This window comes from Prionailurus bengalensis, chromosome D1 (genome assembly GCF_016509475.1).
Source record: "Prionailurus bengalensis isolate Pbe53 chromosome D1, Fcat_Pben_1.1_paternal_pri, whole genome shotgun sequence".
Taxonomy (NCBI): Eukaryota; Metazoa; Chordata; class Mammalia; order Carnivora; family Felidae; genus Prionailurus; species Prionailurus bengalensis.
Genome location: NC_057346.1, coordinates 105,979,297 through 105,995,441, shown reverse-complemented (window position 1 = coordinate 105,995,441; position 16,145 = coordinate 105,979,297). Strand labels below are relative to the sequence as shown.

Sequence of the window (16,145 nt, the reverse complement as noted above, 5' to 3'; positions counted from 1 at the left end):
TAGGAAATCAAAATGAGGCCAGCAAGGAGGAGGAGGAGGCCGTCCGAGGATCGTCCTCCCCTGCCTCAGCCTGACCCCAGGGAGCTATGGGCCTACCTGGCCGGCCAGGCCTGGGCCTGTCCCTGGTGGTGGCCCCCACTCCAGACCTGAGCCAGGCAAGACTGCTGCCCTCTCCAGGACCCCAGCCAAAGCTATGTTTTGCCTCTCTCTCTCTCTCTCTCTCTCTTTCTCTCTCTCTCTCTCTCTCTCTCTCTCTCTCTTTCTTTCTCTTTCTCTCTTGTTCTCTCTCTCAGCCCACAGGGGCAGCCTAACTATTGTGCTTTGGTTCCCAGGGTAGGCTCGGGATGAGCAAAGCTGAGGTCTGGCTGCAGTGGTGAAAGTGGTTCCAAGGCCCTGGGGCCCCTCCCTCAGGCAGCCCCCCCCCCCCCGCCTCGCCCAAGGGGACACAGCTGCCCTGTGGTCCTAGACCAGGAGTCGGCAAGCTTTCTCTGTAAAGGGCCAGATAGGAAATACTTAGGCTTTGCAAGTCACACAGTGCCTTTTAGGACTACTCAAGCCTGTCACAGCCATAGATAGGATGTGAATTAATGACAGCGCGTTCCAGTAAAACTTTATTTACGAAGACAGGTGGTGGACCGGATGCGGCCCCCAGGCTATAGTTTGCCAACCCCTGCCCTAGACCACTGGTTTGGGAAATGGAGGGAGAGGACAGAGAAGGAGGTTGGGACCTCTGAGCTCTGGCCCTGCCGGTCGGAGGTGCTGAAATCTCTGGCCTGGGGACCAAGGAGACAGGTTGCTGGGGAGGCTGGTGGGGGTGTGTGTCTCTAACCCTTCCTACCCCCATCTCCTGCGATGTTTGTGGGTGCCACTGGCACGGGGAGCATTAGCTAATACGCATGTCCCTGGGCCAGACCTCATCAGGTCCTCGTGGCAACCCTGGGGCAGAAGCTGCTCAAGGATTACTTTTCACCTGGGTTTTATGAGGAAACTGAGAGGTGGGCTCACTTTTCCAAAGTCCCACGGTCAGGAAGCAGCGGAGATGGGGCTTGAACCCGGGTCACTCTGACCTCATACTACCTCTAATCAGCCGGGTCCTGTTCCCTGTCTGTCCTCGCCCCCTTACTGGCACTTTTCAGGGATGCCGGTGGGCCCGTTAGGAGGGTGGCCTCTTGCAAATGCACGGTCACCCAGTTTTCCATCAGAACAGTGGCCGGAGAAGGGGCTCCCGGCTCTCTGCTCCTTTCCTGGGTCCCCTCCTCTGACTGGGAGGCATTCCCAAGGTATCAGGAAAGGATGCTGAACCTAGAAACGAGGAGGTCTGGAAGGAGGGCAAAGATCTGCACCGACGGCCCTGGCCGTAACGCGGAGGTCTGGGAGTCCGGGGACAGTCCCCAGCCTCCATGGACCAAACATACAAATCGCTGGCTCTCCCAGACTTGCCCCACTTTACTAGGCCAGCCCTGCGCCGGCCTGGGTTTCCTCATGCCTCCAAAGGCCAGCCTTGCTTAGATCACAGAGGCAGACTTTCCTGGGGTCCCCCAGAGAGACCGCAGCAGCTCCCTCCTACACGGCAGGCACAGGGCCCTGGGGCCGCCTTCACCACGCGGCCTCCAGCCTCCACAGCTCCCGCGGCCACTCAGACAAGGAGGTGTTCGGGGCGCCAGCCGAGCCGCAGCCGGAGGGTGGGCTGGGCCGGGCCGACCTGGGCACCTCAGGGCGGGCTCGGGGTTTGGTGGCCCCCCCCCCCCCCGGGTGAGGCGGCGGCGGCAACGGCAGCGGCGACCACCGTGACGGAGGCCTGGCGAGGTCCGGCAGCGCGCGCGCCCTGCACCGGGGCCTCCTAGTCCTGACCCTCGGCTTCTCTCTCCTCCACTGTGATCCCTTCACCTGCTTCTCCTTTCTCTCCTCTCCTCCGCCCGCCCCAAGTTTCGAGGACTCCACCCTGTCCACGGCCACTACCCTTGAGTCTATCCCCAGCTCCACGGGAGAGCCGAAATGCCAGCGACCCCGCACCCTGATGCGGCAGCAGAGCCTACAACAGCCGCTAAGCCAGCACCAGCGGGGCCGGCAGCCCAGCCAGCCCACCACCAGCCAGAGCCTGGGCCAGCTGCAGGCCCACACGGGCTCGGCGCCGGGCCCCAACCCCCGGGCCTACGGCAGGGGCCAGGCCCGGCAGGGCGCCTCGGCCGGCTCCAAGTACCGGGCGGCCGGCGGCGGCCGCAGCCGCTCCAACCCGGGCAGCTGGGACCACGTGGTGGGGCAGATTCGAAACCGAGGCTTGGACATGAAATCCTTCCTGTAAGTGCCCCCCCTGAGCGGGCCGGCCCCCACCTCCCGACCCAGCCTCTTTCCCCTCGTCTCCTTGGGAGCCTCCCTGGCCTTCCGTGGCCAGGGTTGCAGGAGCAGACTTGGCCGACCCCTCCCCAGCCTCTTGTGGCTGGAGGCTCCTGCCCGAACCACACCCCCCACCCCGGCCCCCCACCGCCCCCCATCCCCGTGGAAGGATTCTTATCTGAGCCACCCCTCTGGAGACCGCAGCTCCCCCCACGACTTCGTTCCCTTCCCGGGGCTTGGAGAAGGTCCCCCCACCCCCAGTAAAAGTCAGTGGGGACACTAGACAATGCCACCAGGTCAGCCTCCTCTTCCCGCTAGTCCCAGGCTGCTCCTGGCCTCCCTGCCAGCCTCCTCCCCTCCCCCCAAACCTGGGGACCGGCCCTGCCTCCAACCCTCCAGATCACCTCCTCCCTGTAACCCGACTCCGACTCCGCTCACCTTCCCGCCCCACACTTCCTCCCTCCCTCTCACTTCCTCTGTCCCTGCCATCAGCCCTGTCCTCTGCCTCTCTGACCTTCTACAGCCACCTGTCCTCCAGCTCCCAGAGTGACCCCTGAGGACAAGCCTCAGATGTTCCCCCCAAAGCTTTGGAAACCGTACTTTCTCAATCAGAGCCTTTCAAGTGTACGGGTCTGGGAAGTAACCACACACCGTGGGTATCTTAGCCATCCCTCATTCCCCCCAACCACGCGCTGCCCCGAACCCCCCTCACAGGTAGGGCCCCCACCCAGGGCTCCCTCTCTCTGCCATCACTCTGGGCATCTGGACTCTCAGAGCCCAGGGCAGACCTGGGCTTTAGTCCTCCGGCCTAACATGACCTTCCTTCCAGGCTCTGGGGATTATTCCCATCACCCAGGTCTTCCTGGGAGCACTTTTCATGGAGCAAGAGACCAGCACTAAGCCTGGGAGAGGAGAAAGGGAGGAGGAAAGGGAAGGCCAAGGTCAAAGCCCAGCTCATTGGCAAGATGTGGGGATTCTGAAGACAAGCAGGGCAGGTCCCTCCAAGCATCCTGCCTCTCCAGCTGAGACTCCAGGCCTCCAGGGCAGACAGGAGTACTGGCCGCGGCAGAGGCACCCCGACAGAAGAGGCCCTGCCTCGCCAGCTTCCCATATCCGTGCAAGTGGCCTGTGGCCCCGGCCCGGGAGCGCGTGCTGCCTGTGACTCTACTCGGCAAATCCAGGCAGTGCCTCTGCTGGGGCTCTCCCCCATCCAAGGACCCTTGGGGATCCAGCTGGTGCCTGCAGGCGACAAGATGCCCAGCAGAGCCTCCTGGCTTCCAGGTGGTGGTTTGTTTCCGGACGGATGCGGTGGCACTGGTGCGAGTTAGGAGAGTGGAGGGAATTGGTCCCGCTGTGGCTTGAACAGAACCGGGAGCCCGCGGGCCCCGCACCCCTCGGCTCCTCCTGAGCTCAGACTGCTCTTTGCACAGCCATTACCCTGCCTCCTGTTCTAGCAGCCATCACACCGGGGCAGGGGCCGTCCCCAGGCCCTGGGAAGAAAGGACGCGGCTGCAGGAAAGCCTCTGTGTACCAACTCTTCCCTGCCCTCTGAGCCCCCGGCCAACTGGGATTTGATGAGCCGGAGCTCAGACACCAGCATCCTTTGTCCACACTCCTCTGCCCGCCTCTGGCTTTATGGGCCCCTCTCCTGCCACCTCTGGAGCTCACCCAGCTCCCCACCTCCGCCTCTTGTCATTCCTCACAGCAGGGGTCGGCAAATTTTTTTCTGTAAAGGGCCAGATTATAAATATTTTAGGCTTTGTGGGACACGTGGTCTCGATCACATTTTTTAAAGCAACACTTTAAACACGCACAAGCCATTCTTAGCTTGTGGGCTGTAGGAAGACAGGCCACCAGCTGTACTTTGCCCACCTCTGACCCCTGCCTTCCAGTTTCGCTGGTGTGCTTCTGAGGCCCTTTTCTTGCCCCAAATGCTGCCTTCCAGGTAGAGAGTCAGGGCGGGAGGGCTGGCCAGGCCTCCCAGGACCCCACCCCCTCTCGCGGGGAGGGTGGCCGTTCCTCCTGCTTAATGGGTGTGAACTCCCCCCCCCCCCCCGCCCCCAGTACCACCAGCTTCTCCCCAGACCCTCCTCTTGTCCCTCGTTCTCACCCTTGCAGCCTGTGTTGCTGGAGAGAATGACAAATTGGGAATTTATGCAGAGGAGCCGTTTTGTTTTTCAGAAGAGCGAAAAGGAGTATCTGAAAAATGCATTAACCGGGGGAAAAACATGTTGTTTTCGCTGGGTTCTCCTTCCCCCAGCTCCACCAGCTCCCGAGCAGCCAAATGGAATTTTACCAACTCTGAAACAGTACCGGTGGGCAGAGAAGAAAAGGAGGATTTGCCCTGAGGGAAGTGGAGTTGTTCCCCGAAAGTTAGATGATGCCGGCACGAGGGTCAGCCTTGGAGTGACAGGCCCAGGACAAAGATGCCTGGACATCTTTGGAAGGACAGTGCAACCACGTAGCTCCCCTCCCTCCCTCCCTCGGCCCTTACGGCCATCTCCCACCCCCCCCCCAATGCCACCCCCCACCCTGAAGGGCCACCCCTCTCCTACTCCAGTTCCCTTTCTGACCACCCTCTGGGAAATAACCACAGCTGGCCCTTCTTATCTAAACCTTGCCCTCTCCGACTGTGGTTGAAGGGGCAGACTTCCTGACCCAGGATCCCCCTCCCCCTTCCAGAACATTCCATCCGGCTTACCAGCTTCCCCTCGGCCCTTCCTGAGACATGCTTTCCTGCCTGCCCCTTCTGAGATTCCCCTCTTTCTTTGTTTGGATGAGAGACCCAGCGCTGGATGAACTACAGAAAATGCCCGTGAACTCCGATGGCTTTGAGGGGCAACAGGTCATTTTTTTGGCCCTGGAAACTGCAGGGTGACCCCACAGTTAGTTACCCAGGGGTTCTCTGAGAGTGCCCCATACGAAAATTGTCACACCTTGACCACTGGCCCCATGCTGCTGTCCGCATAGCAGCTCCGCCTGGACTGAGCCTCCCTCAAAGCAGGATGGTCACAGCCTCTTCCAGACCTTCCTCCCGACACACACGAGTCTGCAGGACTTCTCCAGACCTTGCCAGGTTCCTGCACGTTCTCTCTCTCCACCTTTGTTTTTTGGTGACTTCTGGACTGCTTCTCCAGGGAAAGGCCCCAGAACTGGACCCAAAAGACTTGGCGGTTATTCCCCGGATCTCCAGGAAGGGGGGTGCTCAAGAGAAGGCCCGTGATGGCCAGCGCACCGTATGCCAGAAGGGACCTCCATTCTCCTCTGATGGGCCGTGTGTCCAGGGACCCTTCCCAGTATCAAGGACATCTGGCTGACCATGACCCAGAGATGTCTTTACGAGGGGCTTCCCTAAGTACAGGGTGCAGTGCCCATTGGATTTCCAAGCTTTCTAAGAACCTCTCACCTGGGAGCCTAAACCTGCCTGCACAGTCTCAAAGCAAGATGGAAATGGAGCCCCTCCCTCTTCTCCCAGGGGCCCAGATGGTCAGAGCAAGTAGCCTCTGACCTTTGTTCCGCTGGCGATGAATTAACCTTGGCCGTCTGCGTGCCCCCAGGGCCTGTGCTCTCCTCCCCTAGCCTTCCAGCAGGCCTCTGCCCGGCCCCTTCCCCAATTCTCTCCAGAGAACCTTGCTACGCTCCCAAGGCAGGCTGGGTCTGGGGGCTGCGGACACCTCCCCTCATCCCCTCCCTCCCTCCCTGACTCCCCCCGACTCTGCTCTACAACTGTTGACAGTGCTAAAGTGTGGTTTCTCTCCTGCAGGGCCAGTTTCTTACGCTTTTTTCTTCTCTCTCTTTGTCTCTGTCTCTGTCTCTGTCTCTCTCTTTCCCCCTCCCCGCCCCCACCCACGGGGCCTCCTCGTTTCCTCCCGGCCGGTGGGCTGCCCACCTCGGGCAGGGAAGGCAGGATGGTGGTGCTATCCTTGGTCTTAGGGCTTTCGGAACAGGATGACTTTGCCAATATCCCTGACCTGCAAAACCCAGGAACCCAGCAGAACCAGAACGCTCAGGGGGACAAGAGGTACGAGCACAGGCAAGGGCCTGCGGCGGCAGCGGCAAAGACGGAGGCGTGGAGAGGCCACCTGCCTCCACCAGCCCTGGCCCGGCTGCTGGACGAGGCGGTGGCACCCTCAGCGATCCTGGAGCGGGAGGACTGCCCCCTCCCCAGCTGGTGCCCTCACACGCGCCACCCCCCCACCCCCGGGTGTCCCTGGGGTCCAAGGCCAGTGTGGCTGTCCTGGGACCATTCTGGATCAAGCCTGCTCCCTGGGCACGCTTGCCCTCGCCCGGAGCAAGCCAGCCTTTCTGCCCCATCTCCCTGCTTGCCTCCCCTCATCCTTCATCTCTGCCCTACCCCGCACCCCGAAATCCCCGTTTCTCTGGTGGTTGGGGGGCGGGGGGGATGCAGGGAAGGGGCACCAGCCTGTTCTCCCTCATCCCCGCCACCCCAACCCCCCTCTTGCCTGGAGATCCCGCTGGGGTGACGGTAGCACCCCACCCCCCGCCCTGCCGCAGGGGTGCTACAGAGGTGCTTGGCTGAATGAAGAGAAGCCCCTGGTGGGGAGGGTCTGGGGCATGGGAGAGGCCTGGTGACCAGAAAGAACTGGAAAGGCAGCCCTGAACCCGAGGGAGCAGGAGGAGGAAATGGGCTGAGGGGCCGAGAGCAGCCAGCAGGCGCCGGTCAGGCTCCCTGTTACCAGGCGCCCTGCCGCTGGTCCCCAGGAGTTGCCCGTATGGCCACCGCACAGGCCGAGCAGAGGGCTGGGCCTCTAGCCGTCCACAGTCTTGGCCATCAGGAGCTCAGGGAAGCATCTCGTGGTGCCTGCTGTCTCACGGGGCACTCGTGGGGAAGGAGACGGGGTTCAGAGGTCCCGGGGCTCGGGCAGCGTCACAACGGCGGGGTGATCCTGCACCTGGTCTGGCTGCCTCCTATCACCTGGCCTTGGGCTGGGCCAGCCCCACACCTGCAGTCGTGAAGGGAGGGCTCATCACCTTGGTCAGGTCCGCTTCTCGTCAGACCAAAGGCCTGCAGGACAGTGTGCGGGCTGACCGCCAGCATGCCGGCCCTTCTGGCTCTGGTGGTGCCAGAGCCTTGCTCTGCAAACTTGGGCAAGTCGCTGCCCCTGTCTGAGCCTCTGCTTCCTCGTCTGTTGAATAAAGGAGCGGATAGGGTGACCCCTTCCAGCTTGGACATGCTAAGCTTCTAACAAGGGAGCAGACCTTCGGACTGGGGGTGGGGGGAGGGCACCCCTCTGATCCTGTCAACCAGACAGGGATCCTGACGGTCCTGGAGGCCCTTAGGGCAGGAAGGACCTGTCCCCGGCTGCCACCAGGGGGCCTGTGGGTTACAGAAGGGTAGGCCAAGTGTTAGACAGCTGACTGCCTGTCCCTCCGGTGACTTCTGGAGACCAGCCCTCTCATTTCATTTTTTCCTGTTGCATGTCTATGGTGGACACAGCCAGAAACCCCCAGAGAGTGGGAGGGGAGAGCGGGACCGGTTCTTTCCCTCAGTGGCACAGATGGTGTCAACCCTCGAGCCCATGTCCTGGGGAGCGGGAGGAACAGAGCCTGCCACCTGGCGCCACAGAAGTCCTGGGCTGGGCCGCGGGCAGGCCAGAGTGCCAAGGGGAGAGGGCCAGGGGGCACCGATGAGAGGCCGCAGGAGGGGCCTGGAAGCCCGTGGCGAACCGAGCTCCTTGCTGGGGAAAGGTGTAAAGCGTGAGGGAGCAGACGCAGGCTGGAAACGAGATTTCACATCACCCATGCGTTCATTAGCTGCCTCCATTTCCACCCACAGCCTATTTTTACCTCTTTGCCATGTAGGTCTAACACGCCCATCCCTTCTGATCATTGCATCAGCTGTCCCTGCCTTCCTGGGAAAGGTGCGTGTAGAGGTGGAGGCCCTGGGCCCTCGCCCCCACCCTGCCTGACTTTCCGGGTGGACACGGGCCATTCCCACCTGGTCACACCCACCCCTTCCATCTCACGGCCTCTGGGGGGGCGTTTCCCGGGTGATAGGGCCCCGCCAGGGTATCCAGAACGGAGCGCTTCCTTCCCGGCACTCTCCCCGTCCCCAAGCTTGGCATTGGCATTGGCACCACCCATGGGCCACCCAGCGCCTTAGGGCTCCACTCGTCTGGATTCCTGGCCCTTTGGACCTTGGAATGGGAGGCTCAGGTCAGCTGCCTCTTCCTCTTCACCTTCTGCCTCCAGACCCAGAGTCTGCCCCTCTGCCCCCGACCCTTCCCTTCCCCACTCAGCTGACCCCTTGGCTGGATGTCTGGGGTGAAGGGTGGGTCTGTCGGCAGTGGGTTCCTGGGAGGCAGAGGGGCCCCGGCAGGAAGTGCAGCCATTCCAAGTCCCTTGAAGCAAGGTAGGGGTGCATCTAGCAAGCGACACGGAGATGGGAAGGTTGGTCACTACCTCCCTCCCAGGATCCTTGGTGGCCTGGAAGCCCCCCATTCAGGATCTCCCAGTCTCTGGGCCTCAGCACCGTAGGTCCCAAGAACAGAATGCTCTTGGAAGCCCGGAGGGAGGGAAGGAAGGAGGCCAGGACCACCCCAGGCTCCCATGCCCTGCTGCCTTCACCCATCCTTCCCTGCATCCATCCCATCATGCTCTCTGCCATCCCTTCCACTGCTCCTCGGGATCCAAATGGTTTCCACCGTGGCCCCACCCCCACCTGAGTGGGGCGCGGGGCTGGGCGGGGACTGGGCCACCCCCATCGCTCTCCTCGCCCCCAAACCACCATGTTTCCTCTGTCCCGGTGTGTGTCCCCCGCCTCCTCTCTGCCTCTCCTCTCGGCCGCCTCGCTCGTCCCCTTGTCCACCCTGCAGCCTCCTTCACTAGTCTCCGACTAACCTTTCTTGGCCTCTCTGTCTCTCTCTCTCTCTCTCTCTCTCTCTCTCTCTCTCTCCTCTCCTTCCTCCCATCTGCTCCTCACAGGGATGTCCCTGGGCCGGTGACGGGCCCCTCCGCCTCTCCCTCTGCCTCTCTGTGCACTTGTCTCTCTGTCTCTCTCTGTCCTGTGACCTCCGAGAGCTTCCGTGGCGCTGACCATCTACCCAGGCTGCTTTGCAGCTGTGCTGATGCTGTGGTGTGGCCAGAATAACTCCGACTTTCTCATACCTTCAGCAGTCAATCTGGCGCTCTCCTCCTGTCCCACTCTATTTTTAACCTGACTTTACCTCTCCAGCTATTTCAGTGTCCTCTTCCTCCCCGCGCCTGTCTGCGTGCGCACGTGTCCGCGAGTGTGTGTCCCTGTGTGCACGCGCGCACGTGCGTGGCTACAGCCGCACCTCTGGGAGGGACCCCGGGGTGCGGCCCCGGGCGTGGCGGGGGGGGGGGGGAGGTGTGTGTTTCATGCCGTCGAGGCGAGGCCGGGTTCTCCCAGCTGGTGCGTGTGTGTCTGATCCTCTGGGTGTCTGTCCCCGAAACGGCTCCCTGCTTTTTCTGTTTCAGTTTGTCCCAATTCACACGCACACCTTGGCATGCCTTGGTCTCCCCGAATGTTTCCTCTCGGGATCTAAGTGTGCACATTGCTGCTGTGTGTGGCATCTCACGGCTCTGGTTGACCTGCCTTGTTGCTGTGCCATTCTCTCCCTGGTCCCCTGGGTGTCTGTGGGGCTTGTGTGCGCTCGTGTGTGTATGTGTGTGTGTGTGTGTGTGTGCACGCACGTGCGCACCTTGCTGTTGGGTCCGGGGATCTTCCCTCCGGGGCCTGGCATATTCTGTGCATGTCTGTCTGCCCGTCGTGGCCAACTATGTGCTGACAGCTGGTTCATACCAAGGGTGTCCGTGTCTAGCCCGTGTGTCTGTGGCTCTGGGACTCTCCGAGCTGTTCTATTGTAGCCTGTCCTGAGCCCTACGCCGCCAGTCTTTCTGTCTTTCCCTCGCTGCCTGCCCCACCTCTCCTCCTCATGAGGTGTTCCAGCCTGGTCCCTGGGCAGGCTTTTAGTGTCCCCTTTCTGAGCCCCAGCTGGATGGGGCCTGGGCTCACTACCCAGCTTTCCGGGATCAGCATGGAGTCGGGGTTGCACACAGGGCCTCCCGTGGAGTGGTCCGATCCGGGGCTTCCCGGTGGTGCCCCATCTCTCTCTGACCCTGGGTGAGAGCCTTCTCCCCTGCACAGTCCTCAGAGCGAGAGAGGAGTGGGGACTGGGGAGCAAGGGGGTGGAGACTCGCCCTATCCACCAGGTGGCTGTTTAAATCTAAATTAGTTTGAGCCGAACAAAGCTGAACATTCTGTTCACAGTCACACTGGCCACTTCCAATGCTCGGTAGCCACATATGGACAGTGCAGAAATAGAACACTGCTGTCATCGTAGAAGGTTCTGCTGGCCAGAGCTGTGTGGACAGTGGGCCTGACCTCACCTGGTCAGTCTGAAGGGCACCTGTGTTCTCAGCCCGAACAAACACAGGTGGGGCCTCTGGGAGCCAGCACTCTGGGCGTGTTTGCAGAGGGTAGTGACGCAGAGGGGTAACATGGATGTGCCGCCACGGGAGCCTCCCCTGCTGGGTTGGAGCCAGCAGGGACGACAGGGGCCTCTGGGGAGGGGCGCACGCTCAGATACCACCATGCAAGCAGTGACCAGATGGGGGGGGATTTTCGGGGGGAGCGGGAAGAGTGGGAATACCCACCAAAACAGCACCCACGGGGCCAGCCACGCGGAATTACGCTGAGGTGAGGGGAATGGGCCCTGAGCGCTGGTTTAGGGGGAAACCAGGCCTCCCCATGGACAAGAGCCTACCTCTTGCTGACCCACAGGAGTGGCAGCTGCTTGGGTCTCAGAGAAGGTCCCGCCGCCACCCAGGCCAAGGTACCCAGCCCAGCCCACCTCCCGACCCGTGCTCATTCGGATTCCCCCCACCCCCAGGTTGCCTGCAGGAGGGAAGGCGGTGAACACAGCCCCAGTGCCCGGCCAGACACCCCACGATGAGTCTGACCGCCGGACCGAGCCACGCTCCTCCGTCTCGGACCTCGTCAACTCCCTCACCAGTGAGATGCTCATGGTGAGAAGGGCAGGAGGCCTGGGCCCCAGGCAGGAGCTGGATTGGGGGGGGGGGCAGGGCAAGGCAGGGGAGGGGACATGTGTGGCAATTGGTGACGGCATGGGAGTTATCTGACGGCATGGTGACTGAGTGAGTGAGGCTTGGGTTCTTTTCTGAGCTCTTTCATCGAAACAGGCTCTCTGTGCCTCAGTTTACTCATTGGTCAAATGAGAATAAGAACGCCCGTCTTTCTCCGGTCTCTTTCTGGGTTGAGTGGGGGCCTAAGAAAACCTACTCATGTGAGATATTTTTATGATCGTCCGAGGAAAGGCTTGGGGCAGAATGCGTCCCCTCTCTTGGACTGGCGCCCCACTGAGTGGAGGTGTGAGGCAGAGCTTCCAATGGGGTGGGTCTCATACCCCCATTCTTGGGACCCTCCCCCCCCGCCCCCATTGCTGGGGGCCAGCTGAGGCCCCAAGATAACAGGAGAGTAGGAGCCCCCCTGATCATGATTCCTACGAAGGAACAACTGTGGTGAGGGCCTTCTGGGCACACCCCACTCCGCCGGGATCCCAGCCCCGTGGTTCCAGGGCATTTTCACCAAGACGGAGGTTGCAGCTCCACGTTGCGCCCCCTGGTGGCGGCAGCAGCAAGGCACAGCCATCGGCCCCACTCGTGCTCCCCAAAGTGCCCCAGGAGGGCCGCCACAGGGCCGGGACACTGTGATACGGCAGCCAGAGGTTTGCAGGTGGCAGTCGAAGTTTGGCAGCTCCGAAATCCCAAGGAGGCTTAGGGCATCAAGTTGGGAAGCCGGTGCCTCCTGTGTTCCTACTGGACTTGACCTGGGACAAGTCATTCCCGTTCCCCAGACCTGAGTCCCCTCCCCGGTCCCTCCTGTAGACAGAGAGAAGCGGGTGTGCGGGCTCTCAAGCCCTTGCCAGTGCTGACACCATCCAGGTCAGAGTTCCCTTGCCCGTGGCCTGGTGCCACAGCTGCCACCTGCCTGAGCCCCCAGAGCCCCAGGCCCCACCCTTCGCCCCCATAGCACTCCGGCCAGCTCTAACCATCCACCCCCAGTGCCCCTTTCTAGCCCGGGAGCTTCTCACATTGTAACATGCACACGAATCACTGGGAGATCTTGCTAAAATGCGGATTCCCACAGGTGCGCCTCGCTGGCTCAGGCAGAAGAGCGTGCGACTCTTGATCTCAGGGTCATGAGTTCGAGCCCCATGTTGGGTGTAGAGATTACTTCGATAAACAAAACTTAAAAAAATACCGACTCCCGGTCAGCAGGCCTGAGGTGGAGCCTGGAGTCTGCGTTTCTCTTGGATCTAGATTAGGGCATCAGATTTTCTCTGCTCCAGATCTGGTCTCCCTTGGGCCACGACACCTAGGCCCCTGCACGCCTGGCCCTCCTCTGCCCTCTTGTCTGTCTTCCCCACCCACATGGATGGGCCCAGCCATACTGACCCCTGGATGGGCCCTGCCCCGGCCCATCCTGCCTCCCTGCACAGCCCCCTAATGGGTTACAGCTTCCTGACAATCAGGATCCCAGAAGGGACGGCCCGTTCCCAGCCAGCTCGCTGCCTGATGCTTGCTGCCCCCAGGGAGGAGCTGACAGCATTAGGCCGAGGAAGACAGTGCAGGCCCGAGGGCCCTCTCACAGGGCAGGCTCCGGCTGAGCCCTGAGCTCAGAGGTGGGCAGGCAAGGTCTAATTGCCCAACCCTAGCCCAGAGCAGGGTCATGGTCATTAATGATGAAGATAAGCAGGCCCCTGGCTGGCAGAAGCTTGGGGTCAGGAGTTAGGCCCCCACTGCTGGCCCAAGGAAGGGACTGAGGGCAAGGGGTTAGAGGGCACACCAGGCCACACCCCTGTCTGAGTCACCCCGGCTCTGGTATGCTTTTTGATGCTTGTTTCTACTGGGGCAGGGGCTCAGGCAACATCTCCCCTAGGGCCACGGCAGGGGTGGCCAGTCTGGTTGCCGTGGAAACAGCTCCTCGGGCTGCCCCGGCTGGTTAATTAGGGCTTAGGACTGTAGTTTTGGAAAGCCGGGAGTGGGCACGGAGTGAGGCCCAGTCTGGGCCTCCCACCCCCTATTTGGGAACCAAGAGCCAAGTGACCAGAGGGACCACAGTTGGGGCTGGGGCCACCTGGGCTCCGGTCACCAGGGACTCCACCCAAACTACAGAAGGAACAGGAGGGGCAAGAGGTCTTTGCTGGCCCTACCTACTCACGTGAGGCCCCGGGCTCTCGGCCCCAGGGCTGGCAGCGGCCAGGGCCAGACTGCAGAGTAGGACGGGAACCCACCGAACCCTCCCAGGAGCCCCGCGGGATATCTGCTATGGTCCCATTCTGCAGATGCAGTATCTAAGGTTCACAGGCAGTGAGGCTGGTACCGGCACAGGGAGGGAGTGCAGGGGCACACCGGACCTGGGGAGGGAAGCCACGTTCTCAGTGGGCCTGCGGGGCCCCTGGATCCGGCCAACGGGTAGGAGCTGGAGGGACCCTCTTCCTCGGCGAGGAGGAGCAGGGGAGGCCGCTCAGCCCGCCTTCCAGCTCTAGACGGGACCAGGGTGCGGCCGATGAGGCCCTGGATGCTGGATCTGAGTGTCAGAGTGAGGGGAGCCAGAAGGACACCCGTGATGGCTGGGTGCTGACCTGGCTTTGAGTTTCAACTCCCTGTTGACTCAGGGGTGACTTGAGGCACGCTGATCACCTCTCTGCGCTCCAAACCGAGCTGGTAATGGTAGTGCCTGCCTCACTCAGAGGTCGTAGGGAGTAAATGAGTACAGGGCAGGGAGCACAGGGCGAGTTACTGTTCTTCGTGTGATTCAAATCTTCTCACCTGGGGCGGGTGAGTCCTCACGGGCTTGAAGGGGGAGGGGAGGTTCTCGAAATTGCCCTGGCACGTGAGGCCGCCTTGGTGGAAAGAGTGGGCTTTGAGGTCAGAGAGGGTCCATACTGCTGTGCAATCTTGGCCGTGTGACTTAACCTCTCTGAGCCGGTCTCCTCAGCTAGAGAGTGGTGATAAGTGCCTCGCCCGACTGTTGGCAGGATTCAGTAAGAAGGTGATGTAAGAGTCTTCTGCCATGGTAGGTACACACTATATATATTCTTATTATCTGTATTATTTGGTATCTCAGAGCCTGGAGGAAGGACAGGGCACACGGAAGACTTCTGCAGGGGAAGTGGGGAGAGAAAATGGGCCAGCAGTTTTGGCCTAAAATGTGGTACCGTGAGCACCGACTCTGGCTCTCCTCCAGTCACCGGAAGAGCTTTCAGAGAGAGGGATGCCTGGGCCCCTTGGACCCCTGGGTCTGGAGTGAGACCCGGGGAGCTGGGAAACCTCCCCACGTATTCCCAGTGAGCAGCCACAGCCGAGAAGACTTGGCTGGGAGACCCTCCCCCAAATTACTTCCTAGGTTTTCAACATCAGCGTGGGAAGGGGACACCCACGCCACCCTCCACGTGTATGTCTGTTGCGGGCCCCACCCCTAGAGTGGGACCGAATGCAGGTGGAGCCCTTCCTTCCAGTGGCCCTCAGCCCCCGGGGTGCGGTACAGACAGCTGAGGAGCTTTTAAAACAATGCTGCCACCCGGGCCCTCGCCAGCCCCATCAAATCGGGCTCTCTGGGGACGGGGCCTGGGAACCTGTATTTTTAGCATCTCTACATGAATTTATGCCTTACACAGATTAGATGTGGCTCCTGACAACTCACCTCTCTCATTGTGTAAATCACATCACTCTCAGAACCCCAGGGAGTCACCTTCCAAAGAAATAGCTTGGCCAACTCTTTTGAGATGGGAGCGGTCTCCCTGATCTGTTCTGTGAGCCCCGCAGAGCTGTGGAAGGGCGGAAGGCAGGAAGGGGACGCTCGGGGGACCCAGGGCTTCCAGGGGAGGCCAGGGGGTGGGGTGCGCCCTGCTCTGGGGTTCCGGGGGACGGGGGCTGTCCCGGCTCTGCCCCCCCCCCCCCGCGGGACCGGAGCGTCCTGGCCCAGATGTGAATGTGAGGTAGATCACCACCAGCCCCACGTTGTGCCCAGAGGGAGAGCCAGCTCTTGGCAGCGGGGACGTGGCCTCGGGCACAGGGAGACTTCCTAACCCCGCCGGCCCCTCCCCCACCCCCAGCTGTCCCCAGGCTCCGAGGAGGACGAGGCGCACGAGGGCTGCAGCCGGGAGAACCTGGGCCGGATCCAGTTCAGTGTCGGCTACAACTTCCAGGAGTCCACACTCACTGTGAAGATCATGAAGGCCCAGGAGCTGCCAGCCAAGGACTTCAGCGGCACCAGCGACCCCTTTGTCAAGATCTACCTGCTGCCGGACAAGAAGCACAAGCTGGAGACCAAGGTGAAGCGGAAGAACCTGAACCCCCACTGGAATGAGACCTTCCTCTTTGAAGGTGAGGCTGGGGCCGCACCCCACCCCCACCCAGAGTCCCCTCTTCCCCTCCACCACGGCCGGCTCAGCTGCACGGGTACAGACGGGGGCACCCACGCGCGCATCCACACCTGCGTGCACCCGCCCACGCAGGCACGTGTTTGAGCCCAGGGAACCTGCGGCCTTTCGCGTCTAGCTGGGATCAGGTTACAGGGCCCGTGGGAGCCGCACCACGGCCAGAGGCCCGGAACCGAACTAGACCACCTCCTGGGCCTGGCCTGGAACCGAACTAGACCACCTCCTGGGCTTTCAGCTGAGACACAGGGCTCATCCTGAGTGAGGAGGGCAGGCAGGCAGGGCGGCGTCCACAGGACCCAGGGGCGGAGCACCGGGAGCAGTCATAGGTTAGCGGTTGAGAGCACGGGCTGTGCCCCCCCC

The 16,145-nt window shown here is 61.6% G+C and overlaps 1 protein-coding gene across 8 annotated transcripts in view; it reads left to right on the top strand.

Annotated features, from left to right (window-relative positions):
- Positions 1 to 16,145, top strand: part of SYT7 (synaptotagmin 7) — a 62,567-nt gene that overhangs the window by 36,251 nt on the left and 10,171 nt on the right. For 4 of the 8 annotated variants that reach the window (XM_043581336.1, XM_043581334.1, XM_043581335.1 and 1 more), the window contains 4 exons: positions 1,927 to 2,298; positions 6,233 to 6,355; positions 11,211 to 11,346; positions 15,459 to 15,729. In XM_043581336.1, the coding sequence (XP_043437271.1) occupies positions 1,927 to 2,298; positions 6,233 to 6,355; positions 11,211 to 11,346; positions 15,459 to 15,729 (902 nt within the window). The remainder of the gene's footprint in view (positions 1 to 1,926; positions 2,299 to 6,232; positions 6,356 to 11,210; positions 11,347 to 15,458; positions 15,730 to 16,145) is intronic. The other 4 variants (XM_043581341.1, XM_043581338.1, XM_043581340.1 and 1 more) reach the window with 1 other exon arrangement.